Source organism: Erpetoichthys calabaricus, chromosome 6 (genome assembly GCF_900747795.2).
Source record: "Erpetoichthys calabaricus chromosome 6, fErpCal1.3, whole genome shotgun sequence".
In the NCBI taxonomy this organism is placed as follows: Eukaryota; Metazoa; Chordata; class Cladistia; order Polypteriformes; family Polypteridae; genus Erpetoichthys; species Erpetoichthys calabaricus.
In genome coordinates this window covers 197,674,760-197,694,201 of record NC_041399.2, presented here as the reverse complement: position 1 = coordinate 197,694,201, position 19,442 = coordinate 197,674,760, and the positions used below count along the sequence as shown (strand labels likewise).

Genomic DNA, 19,442 nt, shown 5'->3' with positions numbered 1-19,442 from the left:
ATAGTACACACCATGTTTGGAGGAGAAATAGTACTGCACATCACTCAAGAAACACTATACCAACAGTGAAGTTTGGAGGTGGAAGCATCATGGTGGGGGGCTGTTTCTCATCTCATGGTACTGACAGACTTCATGTAATTGAAGGAACGATGAATGGGGCCATGTACCGAGAGATTCTTGAAATGAATCTGCTGCCATCCACCAGGATGATAAGGATGAGATGTGTGTGGACCCTCCAGCCGGACAACGATCCAAAACATATAGCAAAGGAAACTCTCAATTGGTTTCAGGGAAAGAAAATCATGTTGTTAGAATGGCCCAGTCAATCACCTGACTTAAATCCAATTGAACATTTGTAAAAGGAACTAAAGATCACGGTTCACAAAAGGGCCCCCAGGAACCTTCAAGATTTAAAGACAATCACTTAAGAAGAATGGGTCAGAAATTATGCCTGAGAAATGCAGGCAATTGGTTTCTTCATAAAGGAAGCATCTTGAAGCTGTCATTACTAACAAAGGCTTCTCCACTAAGTATTAAAATAGCGTGTTCAATACTTTTTCCCTGTGTCATTCCACTTTATTACATATACCTTTATTTATGGCCTTTAATGTTGTGGATTCTTTACATTTCTGAATTTCTTGAGTTAATACCAATGCCTGGTGAGATTTTCATGTCGAAAGCCTCATTGGAAATGTATTTACTGAAAAACATTGACACGTTCAATACTTATTTCCCTCACTGTACAATGGGAGGAGAAACTCTCTAGACAAATGGAGAGAAAAACATGCACACTACTTTGATTCAAAGTGATAGAAGTCATCAATTTATTGTTTATGTACATCCTGACAGTTTTTGTGAATGGCTGAGGTGTTTAATTGGGCAAACTTTGTCTTTTTTAGTTGAAAATCATGGCCACTAATGTTTCTTACTGTGTTGGTCACTTCTTTGTTTTGCATCAAAAAAGTTCTTCCCATCAAAAACTTTTGATTTTATACTGTACTTTATACATTATTCTTATTATTAAGGTTCTATTTGCTTTATTTTTCAATGATGTTTTTCTTTTGTTTCAAGCTAATATGTTCTGATATTTTTTAGGTGAGGAATAAGAACTTTCTAGTAAGACAGAAGCAGTGACGTGCTGTGAGGTTCATGGCTGGTGAGGCACTGACTCCTTCATAGTCATATTTACAAATATATGAACCCAAAAGCGTAGCTTATTCACTATTCAATTGGCAGCACGCATATTGACTACTGGTTATGTTTCATATCTCATCAGCATTCTTTACACACACATAGGTAAGGTACATACAGTGGTGTGAAAAACTTTTTGCCCCCTTCCTGATTTCTTATTCTTTTGCATGTTTGTCACACAAAATGTTTCTGATCATCAAACACATTTAACCATTAGTCAAATATAACACAAGTAAACACAAAATGCAGTTTGTAAATGGTGGTTTTTATTATTTAGGGAGAAAAAAAAATCCAAACCTACATGGCCCTGTGTGAAAAAGTAATTGCCCCCTGAACCTAATAACTGGTTGGGCCACCCTTAGCAGCAATAACTGCAATCAAGCGTTTGCGATAACTTGCAATGAGTCTTTTACAGCGCTCTGGAGGAATTTTGGCCCACTCATCTTTGCAAAATTGTTGTAATTCAGCTTTATTTGAGGGTTTTCTAGCATGAACCGCCTTTTTAAGGTCATGCCATAGCATCTCAATTGGATTCAGGTCAGGACTTTGACTAGGCCACTCCAAAGTCTTCATTTTGTTTTTCTTCAGCCATTCAGAGGTGGATTTGCTGGTGTGTTTTGGGTCATTGTCCTGTTGCAGCACCCAAGATCGCTTCAGCTTGAGTTGACGAACAGATGGCCGGACATTCTCCTTCAGGATTTTTTGGTAGACAGTAGAATTCATGGTTCCATCTATCACAGCAAGCCTTCCAGGTCCTGAAGCAGCAAAACAACCCCAAACCATCACACTACCACCACCATATTTTACTGTTGGTATGATGTTCTTTTTCTGAAATGCTGTGTTCCTTTTACGCCAGATGTAACGGGACATTTGCCTTCCAAAAAGTTCAACTTTTGTCTCATCAGTCCACAAGGTATTTTCCCAAAAGTCTTGGCAATCATTGAGATGTTTCTTAGCAAAATTGAGACGAGCCCTAATGTTCTTTTTGCTTAACAGTGGTTTGCGTCTTGGACATCTGCCATGCAGGCCGTTTTTGCCCAGTCTCTTTCTTATGGTGGAGTCGTGAACACTGACCTTAATTGAGGCAAGTGAGGCCTGCAGTTCTTTAGACGTTGTCCTGGGGTCTTTTGTGACCTCTCGGATGAGTCGTCTCTGCGCTCTTGGGGTAATTTTGGTCGGCCGGCCACTCCTGGGAAGGTTCACCACTGTTCCATGTTTTTGCCATTTGTGGATAATGGCTCTCACTGTGCTTCGCTGGAGTCCCAAAGCTTTAGAAATGGCTTTATAACCTTTACCAGACTGATAGATCTCAATTACTTCTGTTCTCATTTGTTCCTGAATTTCTTTGGATCTTGGCATGATGTCTAGCTTTTGAGGTGCTTTTGGTCTACTTCTCTGTGTCAGGCAGCTCCTATTTAAGTGATTTCTTGATTGAAACAGGTGTGGCAGTAATCAGGCCTGGGGGTGGCTACGGAAATTGAACTCAGGTGTGATACACCACAGTTAGGTTATTTTTTAACAAGGGGGCAATTACTTTTTCACACAGGGCCATGTAGGTTTGGATTTTTTTTCTCCCTAAATAATAAAAACCATCATTTAAAAACTGCATTTTGTGTTTACTTGTGTTATATTTGACTAATGGTTAAATGTGTTTGATGATCAGAAACATTTTGTGTGACAAACATGCAAAAGATTAAGAAATCCGGAAGGGGGCAAATAGTTTTTCACACCACTGTATTTGGCTAAGAAAGAATGTTACATTTCTAGCGGCAAGAGAGAGCGGAGAGAGCACATTTGCTCGGCACCGTCCATGTGTTCTAAATTTGCCGTTGCAATTCCACAATTCATACTCATTCAGTACAAATGAAAGTATAGAGTGGTATACAAAAAAAAAAAAACGGATTTCAATTTTGAAATATTTAGTTGTTTTTAAAATCTTTAAATTCTGATGTTTTAATCAATTTTAATACAGACTGTTCAACAAAAGGATAACAAATTAGGTCAAAATTTAGTTTTTAAATATTGGATTGTTTTTTTTCTTAGTCTGATCCCATTTTTTATAAAATTGAAAACCATTTATGCTCTTAACTTTATTTGTTAAAGAAGTCCATGAACTTATCCTACTCCACAAGCACCTGTTGAGCTCACGCCCGCCCCCTTCAGGTCGTCATGGTACTGTCTGCCTCACCTTGTGCCTTTTCACTGCGATTTTATGTCCAATCAGCAAGACTAAATATGTTACACACATTCATTAAAGATATTCACCAGACTGTGGAAAGTCAGGGTGTATAATAAACGTGTCTGCAAACCTTATATTGACGACATACAGAGAGACAGCAACGGGAACGCGCCAATTGCATGCATCAACCCCGTGTGTGAGGGAGAATGCGGTTCGAGGTGGGGGTCGCCGCTGCTGCACCTCGCATTTCTCCCCTGTTTTTGAACAGGAAATGCACCAATTCAGTGATTTTGATTATAAAAATGATCGAAATTATTGGAATCAATCACAAAACAAATTTATAGCAAAGGTCAGTGGACAAATTTATGTTATTATTAGTTTTTTTTTACCTTTCATTTCTGCCTCACCTGCCTCCCCTGAACAGAAGTTTCCAGGTAAAGAAGTCATACTCACTGATCATGGCACCAAAGAGTGGCGATGTGTTGCATGTCGATTACCATGGGCAAGTAAGAATTTCATTGTACTCTCTACACATAAGGACCCTATAAACCTACAATACTCACATTTAATGAAAAAACTACAGCCCTCCACCACGCCACCCATAACACCTGGACTGCTTACCCCAGTCTGCATGAAACAACTGAAATCTCACCTTGGTTTGCCATTGCTGTTTCTATGTAGTCTAGTGTCATTTCATCCTCACAAAGGTCATATGGCATGTTTCCATCTGCATTAACTGCCAGCAGGTTGGCACCACTGTAAGAGAGAAAAGAAGCAGTTACAACAACCACTGCCTGTCTAGGGTCAAGGCAAGACAAAGACACAAAGTCTTTCTTTAAAATCCAAAGGTTTACCAACAGGAATGCTGTGACAATGGCCACTATTTGGAGGTGCTTATGTCAAGACACTCTCTAACTGAGACCACCTGCAGCCAGAGTTAAAGATATACAGTAGTTGAGGTGATGTTTTCAAACCTGACCAAAAGCTAAATGTTACCGAGCTATGCAATTTGACACACCATCCAAGACAGCAGATGCTGACCATGTATAAGGTGTTAACAGTGCCTTGTAATTAAATATGAATTCTTATTCATATTTATTTACCCACTATAATAACTGTTCTTCCTATATCTATGAGGGCTATTTCATTTACAAAAAATAATGAAAACACTCAACCAGTCATGCACACTAAACCATTTCCGAGTCTCCATCAAGCCACTGTTACAGCATGCAAACTTCTGTCACCCACATGCATGGCCAGCTCTATCTGTCTGAGGATTCATGGCACCCTAGGGTTTTAGATCACACACAGACTGTTAAAATAAAATGGAGGCACTAGACTCAAAATAAACACATTTTTCTTTTGATTGCAGATCAAATAATAATCTAGGCATAAGCTGACCATTATTTCATATTGAGTATACCAGCCTTAGTGGTTGGTTATACAAGAAAGAGCAATAACGAGATTAAAATGGTACAGGAGTAAACCATTTTAACTTTACACAGCACAATACTCATCAAATTGTTACAAATTTCTGGGGATCATCAACTGAACTTGCGTTGGTCTCCAGGTCTTATGCAAAAATGTATGTTCTGTGATTTTTTAGGTAAGGATGACAAAAAGTTTCAAGGTGTGGTTGTTATAGTCACTAATTAAAGTGCTGGAGAGTGGTGACATGTTGGATGGTGCAAGTTCAGAATTTCACTTTACTCTGTACACATGACATTAATGACCCTAACCTATATACAGTGCATCCGGAAAGTATTCACAGCACATCACTTTTTCCACATTTTGTTCTGTTACAGCCTTATTCCAAAATGGATTAAATTCATTTTTTTCCTCAGAATTCTGCACACAACACCCCATAATGACAACATGAAAAAAGTTTACTTGAGGTTGTTGCAAATTTATTAAAAATAAAAAAAACTGAGAAATCATATGTACATAAGTATTCACAGCCTTTGCTCAATACTTTGTCGATGCACCTTTGGCAGCAATTACAACCTCAAGTCTTTTTGAATATGATGCCACAAGCTTGGCACACCTATCCTTGGCCAGTTTCGCCCATTCCTCTTTGCAGCACCTCTCAAGCTCCATCAGGTTGGATGGGAAGCGGCGGTGCACAGTCATTTTAAGATCTCTCCAGAGATGTTCAATCGGATTCAAGTCTGGGCTCTGGCTGGGCCACTCAAGGACATTCACAGAGTTGTCCTGAAGCCACTCCTTTGATATCTTGGCTGTGTGCTTAGGGTCGTTGTCCTGCTGAGAGATGAACCGTCGCCCCAGTCTGAGGTCAAGAGCGCTCTGGAGCAGGTTTTCATCCAGGATGTCTCTGTACATTGCTGCAGTCATCTTTCCCTTTATCCTGACTAGTCTCCCAGTCCCTGTCGCTGAAAAACATCCCCACAGCATGATGCTGTCACCACCATGCTTCACTGTAGGGATGGTATTGGCCTGGTGATGAGCGGTGCCTGGTTTCCTCCAAACGTGACGCCTGCCATTCACACCAAAGAGTTCAATCTTTGTCTCATCAGACCAGAGAATTTTCTTTCTCATGGTCTGAGAGTCCTTCAGGTGCCTTTTGACAAACTCCAGGTGGGCTGCCATGTGCCTTTTACTAAGGAGTGGCTTCCGTCTGGCCACTCTACCATACAGGCCTGATTGGTGGATTGCTGCAGAGATGGTGTCCTTCTGGAAGTTTCTCCTCTCTGTCAGAGCTCCTGAGGTCCTCTGTGGAGAGTGACCATTGGGTTCTTGGTCACCTCCCTGACTAAGGCCCTTCTCAACCCAATCGCTCAGTTTAGATGGCCGGCCAGCTCTAGGAAGAGTCCTGGTGGTTTCGAACTTCTTCCACTTACGGATGATGGAGGCCACTGTGCTCATTGGGACCTTCAAAGCAGCAGAAATTTTTCTGTAACCTTCCCCAGATTTGTGCCTTGAGACAATCCTGTCTTGGAGGTCTACAGACAATTCCTTTCACTTCATGCTTGGTTTGTGCTCTGACATGAACTGTCAACTGTGGGACCTTATATAGACAGGTGTGTGCCTTTCAAAATCATGTCCAATCAACTGAATTTACCACAGGTGGACTTCAATGAAGCTGCAGAAACATCTCAAGGATGATCAGGGGAAACAGGACGCACCTGAGCTCAATTTTGAGCTTCATGGCAAAGGCTGTGAATACTTATGTACATGTGCTTTCTCAGTTTTTTATTTTTAATAAATTTGCAAAAACCTCCAAGTAAACTTTTTTCACGTTGTCATTATGGGATGTTGTGTGTAGAATTCGGAGGAAAATAATGAATTTAATCCATTTTGGAATAAGGCTGTAACATAACAAAATGTGGAAAAAGTGATGCGCTGTGAATACTTTCCGGATGCACTGTATGTATATATACAGTGTCTATAAAAAGTATTCACCATATATGATCAATTATTTTGTGTCTTATATTTGTAATAATTTAGTCTACTTTGCAGCACATTGTTTTCACATTGACAATATATTGGAGTCTTTTTCTGTTGATCAGTTTCAAAAAAGCCAAATGAACTCCTCTGTGATTCAATGTTGTATAACAATAAAATGCAAACACTCCCAGGGGGGTTAACAACTTTTATAAGCACAGTATATATTTAGCCTTTAACATATAATGTTTTTTCTATCTGTGTGACTTTGCATCATCTACATTTACAGTATCTACGTACGTAGCTATTTATAATTGTTTTATATTTCACTTTTCATACACACACACATACATATAGTCATTTTATTTTGTATGTTTAATATTTTAAATAGCACCTTTCCCATTTATTAGTATATACAGTATATCTATTATTACACCCTTCAGATCAATCTATGCATCCATTAAATATTTAAGTTAGCCTCTTTCCTATCTATCTATCTATCTATCTATCTATCTATCTACAGTATAAGACAGAACTATTACTGGACCAGGAAGTTAAATACCAGTAATGCCATGAAAAAGAGAGCAGGACATGTCACGTACTGACTGATGAGCAGCTCCACCAAGCTGAGGTGTCCACATGTGGCAGCTGCATGAAGTGGAGTCCACAGCTCACTGTCACAGGCATTGACATCAGCCCCAGCTTCCAGCAAGATACGCACCATCTCCTCAAAATCATCGATGCAACACTGAAAGAGGAAAATACAAATACATCTCAGATGTGCTCTTCAATGTTAAACAAATAGACTTTATTCCTTAAAGGAGCAATAGTAAATGTAAAGATAAAGTAGACTAAAGTGATGTGTATTATAAATGTAGTTTTTTTTTGGCTTAAAAACCGCGAGGGGGGGAACTGATAATCACCTTGTATATGATGCGTTAGCTGAAGATTATTTATGTGTCTATTTTGTAGAAAAGTAGTGGCGGAAAGAACAAGACACAAATGGCCCAGGAAAGCAGCTAATCTTGTTACTTTACATTATTAGAATACAATATATCATTTACACAACATAATGTTTGCTCTTTTTCAAATGTCTTATCATTTCCCCATTTCCTTATCTTTTCATAGTAAATGATTAGTTAAGAAGCATAGAGCAGAAGACAAATGAATGAGGATCTAAGATTGTGTTTGCTGCTCTGTAAAGGTAACCTAATCCCATGTGCCTTTTTACTACTCCAAAGGAAATCTTCTCAACTCTATTGAGGGTGGTCTTAGGCTGCAGCCTGTCCACGCAATTTTTCAAGCAAATGCAATGTTATAAAATAATGGTATTGAATTCTAAATAAACGAGTAAGTGGCACACACTCTTCATTCAGTTCCAAGTCAGTCTAGCATGAAGTACAGGGTGAGTCAAAATTATATTAACATTTGAGTGAATGAAACAATTTATTCACAAAACATACTTCATATGTGCAAGATGATTTACAGCAATGTCTCAACCTGTTCGCCATCATGTTCAACACATGTACCATATGTGGCACATAAATTGTCCACAAGAATTGAACATAAGCATATACATAGCAGTACCATTAGTGTTAACATAATTTTGACTCACCCTGTACATCATAACAGACAATGGTGCCATGTGTGCTGTACTGTGCCAATGATTGGCATCCTGTAACTGTGAAATTGCAAATTATAAGAAAATGCAATTTTAATCACTTTGCACTTAGTAAATATCAACACTTGGTTTATATACTTATAAATAATTCTAGTTATACATGTATTTCTACCTTGTTACCATACTTAAATTGATGACATTTTGTAGAAGATCCTGTAAAAATTATAGCTTCAGTCAGATTTGAATGTAAAGCTTTGATCTGTAATCTTGTACCGTTACAGAGTTTTGAAGGGTCTAATTCAAAAGCAATATACTCTGAATCGAGGTTTCCTTAAGCTTATTACATACAGCATTGACATTTACAGCCTGAACATTTATGTGGCCTATGTAATGGACCAAATGTTTATACAGATAAGATATCGTGAGCTATGTCCAGTGTCTACCTCATCTACAGTATGTTCTTTTCATTGGAGGTCCCTTTACTGAGCTCCACAAATGTTTAAACTAACCTGCCGTCTCTCCTGGCTTGTGTTGTACCCATGGCATTAAGTGGGCTGCAGTTGTACCAGCAATTCTCTGTTTCTGGTTTGCGCACCAGAACATGGCAGCACACCACAGTCTGACCTGCAAGTGGACAACTTAGTTCTTTAGTTAGTTTCTCCCCCAACCCCCTCTTCTTTTAAGTTTACGTAAATAACAGCACTTGACCATCTAATCCAGCTTGAATTTGTATATATTTTATACTGCATCATGTGGAGTAAATAGAAGCCAACCGATTAAGGGAGTACTTTGTGTACCCAAGGAGGCCATCTGTTAACCACATTTTCTTTGAGATTCATCTAACTCTTCTTCATCTACTTCACATCTCATTTTCCATACAGCCCGCCACCTCATCTGTTTATCCCAGGCATGGGCAGCCACCCTTCCTCACACACTGCCAGCACCATTTCTCTGTGTGAATACAGCCTCTGCTTGTACAATGGCACAGTTCTGCTTGCCATGCTCATTTCTGAACTGCACGTTCCATTTCTCTGCGGGTTTACAACTGATGCGAATAAAGTACAGTATGTGTTGCCTGAGAATATCCCACTCGCTATATCTTACCAACAATTATCGAGAAATGAAAAAAACATGGAGTGTCTAAATTATCATCTTTCAATAATGTCAGCACATTTCAATCAAATCAAAGTGTTTTTGAGAATTTGGGATTTTTACTGTTTATACTGTGGAGGGGAAATGTCCTTTCTTAGTGGATACCTACTGGCCTAGATGTACCATCCTGCTAGTTGTCACCTTTAAAATGAAATGGGAAATAATGTTTTTATTGATCAGTGAGTTTTATATTTTTGCATTATACACTGTATATGTATATAAAGGACAATCAAAGTTTGGAGTTTGAACCTCAATGGGGAAAATGGGTGCTGACATGTGGGTAAACAACAGAGCTGACAGAGGGTGTACTTACTTTTTAATGACTGTAAAAGTACACAGGCTTTCAACACAAGTGCCTAAATACAGCAGTCCATCAGAAGACTTACAATATGATCTCCACAGGCTGCCTCACTACAGCGCAACTCATAGAGGAGGATGATGATGGGATATTCATTACCTGGTGAAGTGCAGTCAAGCCGTCTTCATTGTACAGGTCCGGACTGATGCCTCTCTTCACCATGTCCTGCACTACAATGGAAAAAAAAAAAACAAACATTGTTGCAGGTGGTGGGCACTAAATTCACAAGCCCCTATGAAGACCAATAAACATTCAAAATCTGTCCCAAAGACTGACTGACCTTTTCTATTTAAACATAAAGATGTCAGCTTTACAAAAATGACTATAAGAATCTGATAAGAAAACAATCCCTGATATGACATTTACTGCATAATGAAATAAACCATTCCACAGATTCGAGATGCAATCAATATTCGAGTTAAAATACCTTGCCAGCCATGGATTACATTTGGTATTTTACTCTTTTATCATCTTATCACCTTTGGGTTAACCGGTATGCTGCCATGGACTTGTATTCATGAGAATGTTGATAACATCCAGATCTCCATGAAGAGACCTTATTTTTAGATAAACTCTCTGCCTGCTTCAATGATGCCATTACTTAGATATTTTCAGTCTTTACTGTTGAATACCAGCACCCTGAACTCTAGCAGGTTCTCTTTGATCCTCTTTTGTGACCAGTGTTCAACTCACCCCTGATGATCTGTACATTGACTTATGGTTGCAGGTTCATTGCTGTGGAGGACTGTTATCACATTCCAGATCTTGTGCCCACTGCTGCCATGGCAGGTTTCACCAACAACCTTGCAACCATGTACTCAATGTAAATTGGAGACACAATAAATTCTTTGAAGTCAGACTCCAAATTGTTTCAGAAGTCTGCACAGTATCATTTCAATCTAACACTGTCTTCCTATGTGAGACAGAAAAACACTTGAACCTCTAATTATATTAGAACTTGACTTATTTGCTGAAATTCACTCTTCAACTGTCTTTAGATAAAACTACAACAAACTGCAGACAGCTCAGAATGATTCGTGCCTATATTAAAAATGACATAGCCACATAACCCATTTGATGGCACCATTGCACTGGCTCCCTGTTGATATTGGAATTTTCTTGACCCTGGTACCCATCTGCAAAGACTAGACATACAATCTCCTAGAATGCCCTTCTGTGGCATCTCCTCATATACATCAAATTCTTTGAAGCCAGATCCAGATTTATTTCACACTTCTGCCATGCTACATGCACTAATAACTTCAGGCAGTTCTGTGACATCCACTCCCCAAAGATTTTTTTCTGACATCTGCCCATTAAGCTCCATTAGTGGGGCAATGCAGTGACGTAGAGGTTAACCCTGATGCCTCATTGATCCCGTGTCCTAGGAATGAATCCCATATCCAGTTGCTGTTGGTGTGGGGGTCTGCATGTTTTTCTCATATCTGTGTGGGTTCTCCTCTAGGGACATCCAGTTTTCCTTTCACATCCCCGAATAGAAATGTGTTAAGTTGATTATCCATCCATCCATTATCCAACCCGCTACATCCCAACTACAGGGTCACAGGGGTCTGCTAGAGCCAATCCCAGCCAATCCATTACCATTACAAATTGACCCTGTGTGAGTGTGGTGTGCGCATGAATGGCCACTGTGGTAGACAATCATCACATTCAGGATGACAGTCCACCAGTCAGTGAAACCCTCAAGCAGTTCTGTGACAGGTGAATTTGGGAATATTATACTATGCTCCATTAATCTCTTTTTAATTTTATTGCATACAAGGGGGCTCCGCCCCCTGCTCGCTTTGCTCACCTACCCCTGGCGCTGGGTATCCTGAAATACATTAGTCGAGCTAGTTCGTTTTGGAGCCGTGCCTGCTTTGCCCGTGGCATTTCAGACGCGCGTTGTAGGCGCCCGCGTTCATTGATTTTATCCAGGCGGGCTCATGTTTGTATATCCGTCAGTCGAGCTTGTTCGTTTTGAACCCGTGCCTGCTTTGCTTCTGCAGTTTCAGACGCGCGTTGTAGGCACCTGCGTTCATTGATCTTATCCAGGTGGGCTCGTGTTTGTATCGTTGAGCTGCATTGTGTTTGAATTTGGTGTAAAGCGTTCAGCGGTTTGTACCATCTCGGGGTTTTGCCTGCGGTGTTTTAGACATGTGATGTAGGCGCCTGCACCTTCCGTACTATATCGGGTTTGCCTCAGCTATGTGGTGTGGACGTTTAGGGTTCCGTATTCTCTGGGCTTGTTGCTTTATTTCTTATTTCTGTTAGTTGAGCTCTTTCGTCGTTGGCGGTGTATAGCGCATTGTAGGCGCCTGTGCTTTCTGTACCATTTCGGGTTTGGTTATGCTGTGTGTTGTGGACTTTTGTGGACTCTGTAGTCTGTCCCGTTTTACTCTGGGGTGGGGGGCTGTATCCTCTTTTTTGTGTGGCTGTGTCGTTACCGCTTTCCGTACTATCTCGGGTTTGATTTGTGAACCTTTGTGGATTCCGTAGTCTGTCCCATTTCACTCTGGGGCGGGGCGCTTACTCCTCTTGTTTGTGTGGCTGTGTCATTCGTAGTCTCTCCCGTTTCACTCTGGGGCGGGGGGCTGATTCTTCGTTTTTGTGTGGCGCCTGCGCACTATGTATCCTGCGTCCATGGGCATGTACCTGCGTCCATAACCGGTTTACCGTTCTCGGTTAGTAATATGGATGAGCTACGCTACCTGTCCAAGACAAGTCAGAATAAATTTAAAAATATTTGACATCTCATGCCTCAGCATTCCTCCTAAGCCTTTCCATGGTATATTTGTGTCTCTCAACCTCTCTTACCTGGAGCTTCTTCTCTCAATCACATAAAGGCTGCTTCTCAGACTCTATCATTTTGAAGCACCCTGCTCACTTCCGATCAGCCTTTTTAATTACCCCCAATGGTAGACAAGCCCCATTATCCATAGTGACAACATCATTCGTATTCTTGTGAATACTTCTCATCTTTGAATGCGATTCTCAGTGATCCTTCTACATTTTTCCTTGGTATCTTCATGTGTTTCAACTTCTCACTTCCCTTCTCAGTCACGTTTGACTGAGCTACCAAAGTGAAAATCAGACCAAAACCAAACTAACCAGGGACTGGGTGCGCGCGCACACACACACACACACACACACACACACACACACACACACACACACACACACACACACACACACACACACACACAGACACAGTAGTGTTTTGTTACAAACTAGATACAGTATTTGTTGTGTTATACTGTAATCTTAAATGCTTCAAAAACATGGAAAGTAGCACATTTTTTAAATCCACTTAATCTAATTCAGAAACATTAGAAGGGTGATGTGGTGGAACCTATCATGACAGAAACAGGTGTTAAACAGGAACCCACCCTGGACTGAATGCCACCACTAGGTCTGCTATGAAAGGTGTTATGTAATATAAAGACTGATGAACTGAATGACAGATTGCTTGGCGGCAGTTTGGTATTCCATAAGATGCCAACACCTCTCTTTCTAGTTGCTTATTTATTCAACTACTGTACATATACCATAGGTCTGTATTGACAGTGGTTTCAGAAAGTATTTAGACCTCCTCACTTTCTGAACACTTCATAGTGTTGTAGATGTAATTTTAAATTGATACATTTACCAGTTGTCTCATCAATCTACACTGCACAACCCATAAAGACAAAGTGAAAACATGTTTTTGGAAAGGGTTGTAATTTTATAAAGAAGCAATATCTGAAACACCTCATTCATGAAAGTATTTGGACCCTTAATTCAGTTATTACAGCTTCCAGACTTCTTGGGTAAGTCTCTACAAGATTTGCACACTTGTGAACTGCTGTCATCAGGTCTCGCCATACTTGTTCTATAGGGTTTAAGTCTGGGCTTTGGCTGGACCACTCAATGACAGTCTTGGCTGATGTTGTCTTGGCTGTATGCTTAAGGTTATTCTCATGTTACCCCTAAGTCTGAGGACATGTGCACTCTGGAACAAGTTCTCTTCAAGGACCACTTCTCTATTTGGCTGCAATCATCCTTCCCTTAATTCTGACCAGTCTTCCTATCCCAGCCACTGAGCAGTGCACCCATAGAATGATGCTGCCACCCCCATGCTTCACCCTAAGGATGGCATTAGGCAGGTGATGAGCCATGCCTGGTCTTTACCAGACCCAGTGCTTACAGTACTGTCCATGTACCAGTTAGTCACTCTTCCATAAACACCTGATTGATGGAGTACTGCTGAGATGGTTATGTTTCTGACAGGTTCTCCCATCTCATTTGAGGACTTCTGAGATCAGATAGAGTGACCATTGGGTTCTTGGTCTCCTGACTGACCAAGGCCATTCCTCACTCCCGGTTACTCAGTTTGGCGGAATGGCCAAATCTATGAAGAGTCCTAGTGATTCCAAACTTCTTCAATTTCAAAATTATTAAGGGCATTGTGCTCTCGGGAACACTCAACAACAGTTTACAAATGTTTGTATGCTCTTGTCCTTATGTATCTTTGCCTCACCACCATTTGATTATGTTGGTCTACAGAGACTTCATAGTTTGGTTCCTGTTCTGACATGCAGTGTGAACCGTGGGACCTTCTATACCCAAGTGTGTGCCTTTCTAAATGATGCCCAATGAATGCAATGTGGACAGGTGGTCTCCACTCGAGTTCTAGACACATCTCAAAGTGAATTAAAGCAAACAGGAGGAACCTGAGCACAATTTGGAGTGCCATAGTGAAGGGTCTGACTACTTCAGGAATGAGAATTCAGTTTTTGATTGTTAATAAATCGCAAGCCTTTCTAAAAACATGTCTTCACTTTATCATTATGGGTTATTGAGTTTAGATGTGTTGGCAAAAAATGGCAAATTTATCTATTTAAAATTACATCTACAACAAAAATGTGCAGAAAGTGAAATGGTCTGAATACTTTCTGAATCCACCGTGTATACAGGAAAAGTATTATGATGGAATTAAAGATTCAGCTTTTTGATGAATCTACACATTTTAGAAATTCCTGCAGATGATTTGTTCACTTTCTGAGTGCACTGTGTCAGTGCGTGTCCAGATGTTCTATTTCTCATTTCAATTTTCTCTTGTTGTAGGCGACACAGGTATTTGGTGTGTATTTAAAGAAGAAGACAACTGAAGACCTGTAAGGTGTTTGTCTCTAACACCACAAGTCCTTCTCCTCTTACGCAGTTGTGTAACTGTGCCTTTATCTGTCCAGATCAGATTCAGTTTTACACTCTTCTCTCAATACACAAGAGGACACCCTTGCATGAAATCTTCAGCATCTTGCCAGTTGGTCACATGGAGTAACCTTCATTTCACCAAACAACAATAGACGGACATGTTTCTTGAGAAGACCACTTTGTTTTGCCCATTTTTGAGCCCACAATTGAACTTTAGGAATACCAGCATACTGGCTTCATTGAACAGAATTAGAAGTTTCAGCTGTGCTAACACAACTACAATGGTTTCTCTAATAACCACCTAGCACTTACACGTGATTGATTAAGGATGAGCTATTAAAGTTTACCATTAGGACTCTGGAGTAATGGCTGTTAAAAAGGGGGCCTTACAGTGGTACATGAATAATATATTACAAATCAGTCATTTCAAGCAGTAACGCTCATTAATAATGTCTTGGGTATATTTTTAAATCAGTTTAATGGTACAGTGATCCCTCGCTATATCGCGCTTCGCCTTTCGCGGCTTCACTCTATCGCGGATTTTATATGTAAGCATATTTAAATATATATCGCGGATTTTTTGCTGGTTTGCGGATTTCTGAGGACAATGGGTCTTTTAATTTCTGGTACATGCTTCCTCAGTTGGTTTGCCCAGTTGATTTCATACAAGGGACGCTATTGGCAGATGGCTGAGAAGCTACCCAACTTACTTTTCTTTCTCTCTCTCTTGCGCTGACTATCTGTGATCCTTGACGTAGGGGGTGTGAGCAGGGGGGCTGTTCGCACACCTAGACGATACGGACGCTCGTCTAAAAATGCTGAAAGATTATCTTCACGTTGCTACCTTCTGTGTGCAGCTTTTAAGTATGCTGCACGGTGCTTCGCATACTTAAAAGCTCAAAGGGCACGTATTGCATTTTTGACTTTGTTTTTCTCTCTCTCTCTCTCCCTGCTCCTGACGGAGGGGGTGTGAGCTGCCGCCTTCAACAGCTTTGTACCGCAAGCCAAACAGCCCTATTGATTTGTTTGCTTTCCTCTGTCTTTCTGACAGTCTGTGCTCCTGATGCGCACTCCTTTGAAGAGGAAGATATGTTTGCATTCTTTTAATTGTGAGACAGAACTGTCATCTCTGTCTTGTCATGGAGCACAGTTTAAACTTTTGAAAAAGAGACAAATGTTTGTTTGCAGTGTTTGAATAACGTTCCTGTCTCTCTACAACCTCCTGTGTTTCTGCGCAAATCTGTGACCTAAGCATGACAATATAAAAATAACCATATAAACATATGGCTTCTACTTCGCGGATTTTCTTATTTCGCGGGTGGCTCTGGAACGCAACCCCCACGATGGAGGAGGGATTACTGTACTTTGATTCTATGAAAAAAATTAAAGCTTCTGGGTTATTACAAACTTTTATGCACTAGTGTATATTGTGTACTGTTTTTGTTTTGTCTGTTAGTGAAAAGGCACATTGAACTACAAGCTTCAGAGCTCAAGTTTTATATTGGGAGTTGTGCTCCAGGTTCACCAGCTTAGAATAAGTGAGTTTGGAAAATGGAAGGGTGGATGGAGGGATGGTTGTATTCTCTTCCGCTCCACTGTCAACAGGCCATATCTCAATTCTTACGCTAACAGTAATTTATATTGACAAAATTTTGTTTATGCTTAACCAGTGAGATTGAGTTTGTATTTTAGTTAGTCTGTCTTGATAAGTATGTTTAAATATGCAAATTTTGTAACTAGTATGAATTACATTTATTGTTTAATAGCTGTACATGTGTTTACGCATCCTGAGCCTGAAATAAAAGAAGAACACCTAAGAAGGAACTGAAACAACTGAAAAAATAAACCTGAGCTTAAAACTGATGCTGAAAATTGCCCAACATGCCTGTTACCAAAATTTGTGCCAGAAGTAAAATGCAGACGTCCACATCTAAGAGGTCCCTGTGTGAAGTTTCTCCTTGTACCTGCATGGGTTCTTTCTAGATAACCAGTTTCCTGCAGAGTCCCTAAATGTATTCTGATTCGGTTAATGTAAACTGGCTGGGTTGTGAGCGAGTTTAAGTGTGTGTGGGCAAACAAATGTGCCCTGACATTGCCTGGTACTCCATCTGGGGTTGGTTCCTAACTGACACTCCAAGCAGCCCAGGAAAATGCTCTAATTTCCCACCACCCTAACCTGAAATAATCAGGTTTGTGGAAAAAAACGGATTGAAGGATGTGTCTACATAAACCATCTTTGTCTGGGACATCTACAACTGGACTGAAGAATGACCATGATCTGAGCTCTTCCTCACAATTGACAACAGTAAATTGATCTATCAGCAGGTTAATGACTGGTGACAGATGCAGTTTTTATGCATAATACTTTTTTGGAATGGAAGTCAATATTGGTCCAAATGAACTGACCCATGGGGTCCACAAAGTAGAAAATCCAAAGTTGACTTACCAGCATTTTGTTAAAAATACATTTTTGGAAAGCACCCAGGCGAATGAAAGACATATGGATGAGCAAACGAGAGCTTTATGATGAAAATAACCATTGAAAGAGACAATAGTGCCTTTAAGAAATAGAGAAGACTGAATGTGCACTAAGCCCACTGATTCTTTTGTACAATTCACTAAAAGAAGGGAAGCAGAGATTAAAAAAAGCTTATGTATCACTTTCTAGCAGGGCTGGATTTGAATGCATTATTTCCCTCTTACAGAAGCTGAGGAATTGGCAAGTGTCTGATGATAACGCTGCCTTGCTACATAAGAAGCAGATTGATGAGCAGCCAGGGTAGTGACTCAGTTGGAGACATCATTTAATGTAACCTTTCTAGATTGTGATAATCTCCAATTTATTACAAAAGGGTGAACTCAATGACTTACGAGTTGCTTAACTGAGAAATTGAAGATGCTGTACTAAATGCTTCCATTAAATGAACCTCTTTTACAGGACTGTCTGCAATGTTAACCACTGTTAGACACAGAAGGATTTGCTCAGTTCATTTCACTCACCAAGGATTGCTACAAATTCAGCGCTCCACATATTTCTGTTGGGGTGGCACAGTGGTAGCTGCCTCACAGTAAGGAGATCAGGGTTCGCATCCTGTGTGGAGTCTGGATGTTCTTCCTGTGTCTGCGTGGGTTTCCTCCTAGTGTTCTGGTTTCCTCCCACAGTCAAAAGACATGCAGGTTAGGTGAATTGTCAATCCTAAATTGGCCCTGTTGTGTGTGTGTGTGTGTGTGTGTGTGTGTGTGTGTGTGTGTGTGTTCACCTTGTGGTGAACTTGCACCCTGTCCAGGGTTTGTTCCTGCCTTGTGCCCTATGCTAGCTGGTATAGGCTTCAGCAGACCCCCGTGACCCTGTAATTAATGGCTGACTGACAGATTTCTGTAATTCGAAGATCAGAACAGGTCATTCAGACCAACAAATCTGTATAAAATGTATTTATTACCTGCTCGTGTTGATAAACTGATTGCAAATCTTGCAATAGTTTTCTGGTAAGGGGCCCTGATTTGATTTTGATAGAGGAAATAAAAAGGAAAGAAGTTACATGGCCAAAGTCTAAGTGCCAACAATTTACTGGCTTTAGTTCTGGATGAGTAATATCCTATAAGCATATGGCGGACCTCCAACCCCACACAAGAAGGAAATTTAATTCAAATCTAGTGTATTTACCTTGTGCTCACCAAATGGGGCATGTCTGCAATTAAATATTAAAGAAGCAAAGGAAGTTTAGAAATTCCCTAAAATTGAGAATGAGACAATCTGCTGGCGAATGTAATCAAAAAATAGTATTCAGTGCCCTATTAACAATCTTCATCATGAATGCAGGTTCCATCTAGGAGTCAAAGTTAGTAGAAAGAAAATAATCCAATCTGAAGGAGAGGTTTGGCAAAAATAAATATCACGCAGAACGGATTAATTTCACCTCCATCGACTGGCCTGTGGCAGGAGTAGGTTGGAAGCATGTGCTGAAAGCACATTGCTGCACCCACCACACGCCGAACCACCTGGATTGGGACCCGAGTATAGCGGGTGACACCTCAGCACCACAATGGAACAGTGTGAGTTTTTTTGCGGTGGCTGGAGTGCCAATCCAGCCATCAACCCTCGAGTTCTCCCTGTACGTTGGAGGACCTGCTTGCAGGGCTGGATGCAGATTAATGTCATACACAGGATGAAGCACTTGCAGGTGTGGCGGACTGCCGGGGCCCTTACCCGGCCAGAACACCTTTGTCATAAAAGGACTGGGGAGAGGGCTTAGTCTGAACACTCTCTCCCTGGAACAATAGAGGGTAGCCGTCCTGGCTTGCAGCGGGGCCATGGGTTTGGCGCATGGAAAGCCAACCCTGCT

General features: G+C 40.6%; 1 protein-coding gene across 1 annotated transcript in view; it reads right to left on the bottom strand.

The window, feature by feature from the left end:
* ppp1r16a (protein phosphatase 1, regulatory subunit 16A) overlaps positions 1-19,442 on the bottom strand; it is a 155,083-nt gene that overhangs the window by 29,272 nt on the left and 106,369 nt on the right. Inside the window, exons 3-5 of the mRNA XM_028804285.2 lie at positions 10,003-10,073; positions 7,375-7,520; positions 4,023-4,126 (exon numbers count right to left, since the gene is read on the bottom strand). Coding sequence (XP_028660118.1) covers positions 4,023-4,126; positions 7,375-7,520; positions 10,003-10,073 — 321 coding nt within the window. The remainder of the gene's footprint in view (positions 1-4,022; positions 4,127-7,374; positions 7,521-10,002; positions 10,074-19,442) is intronic.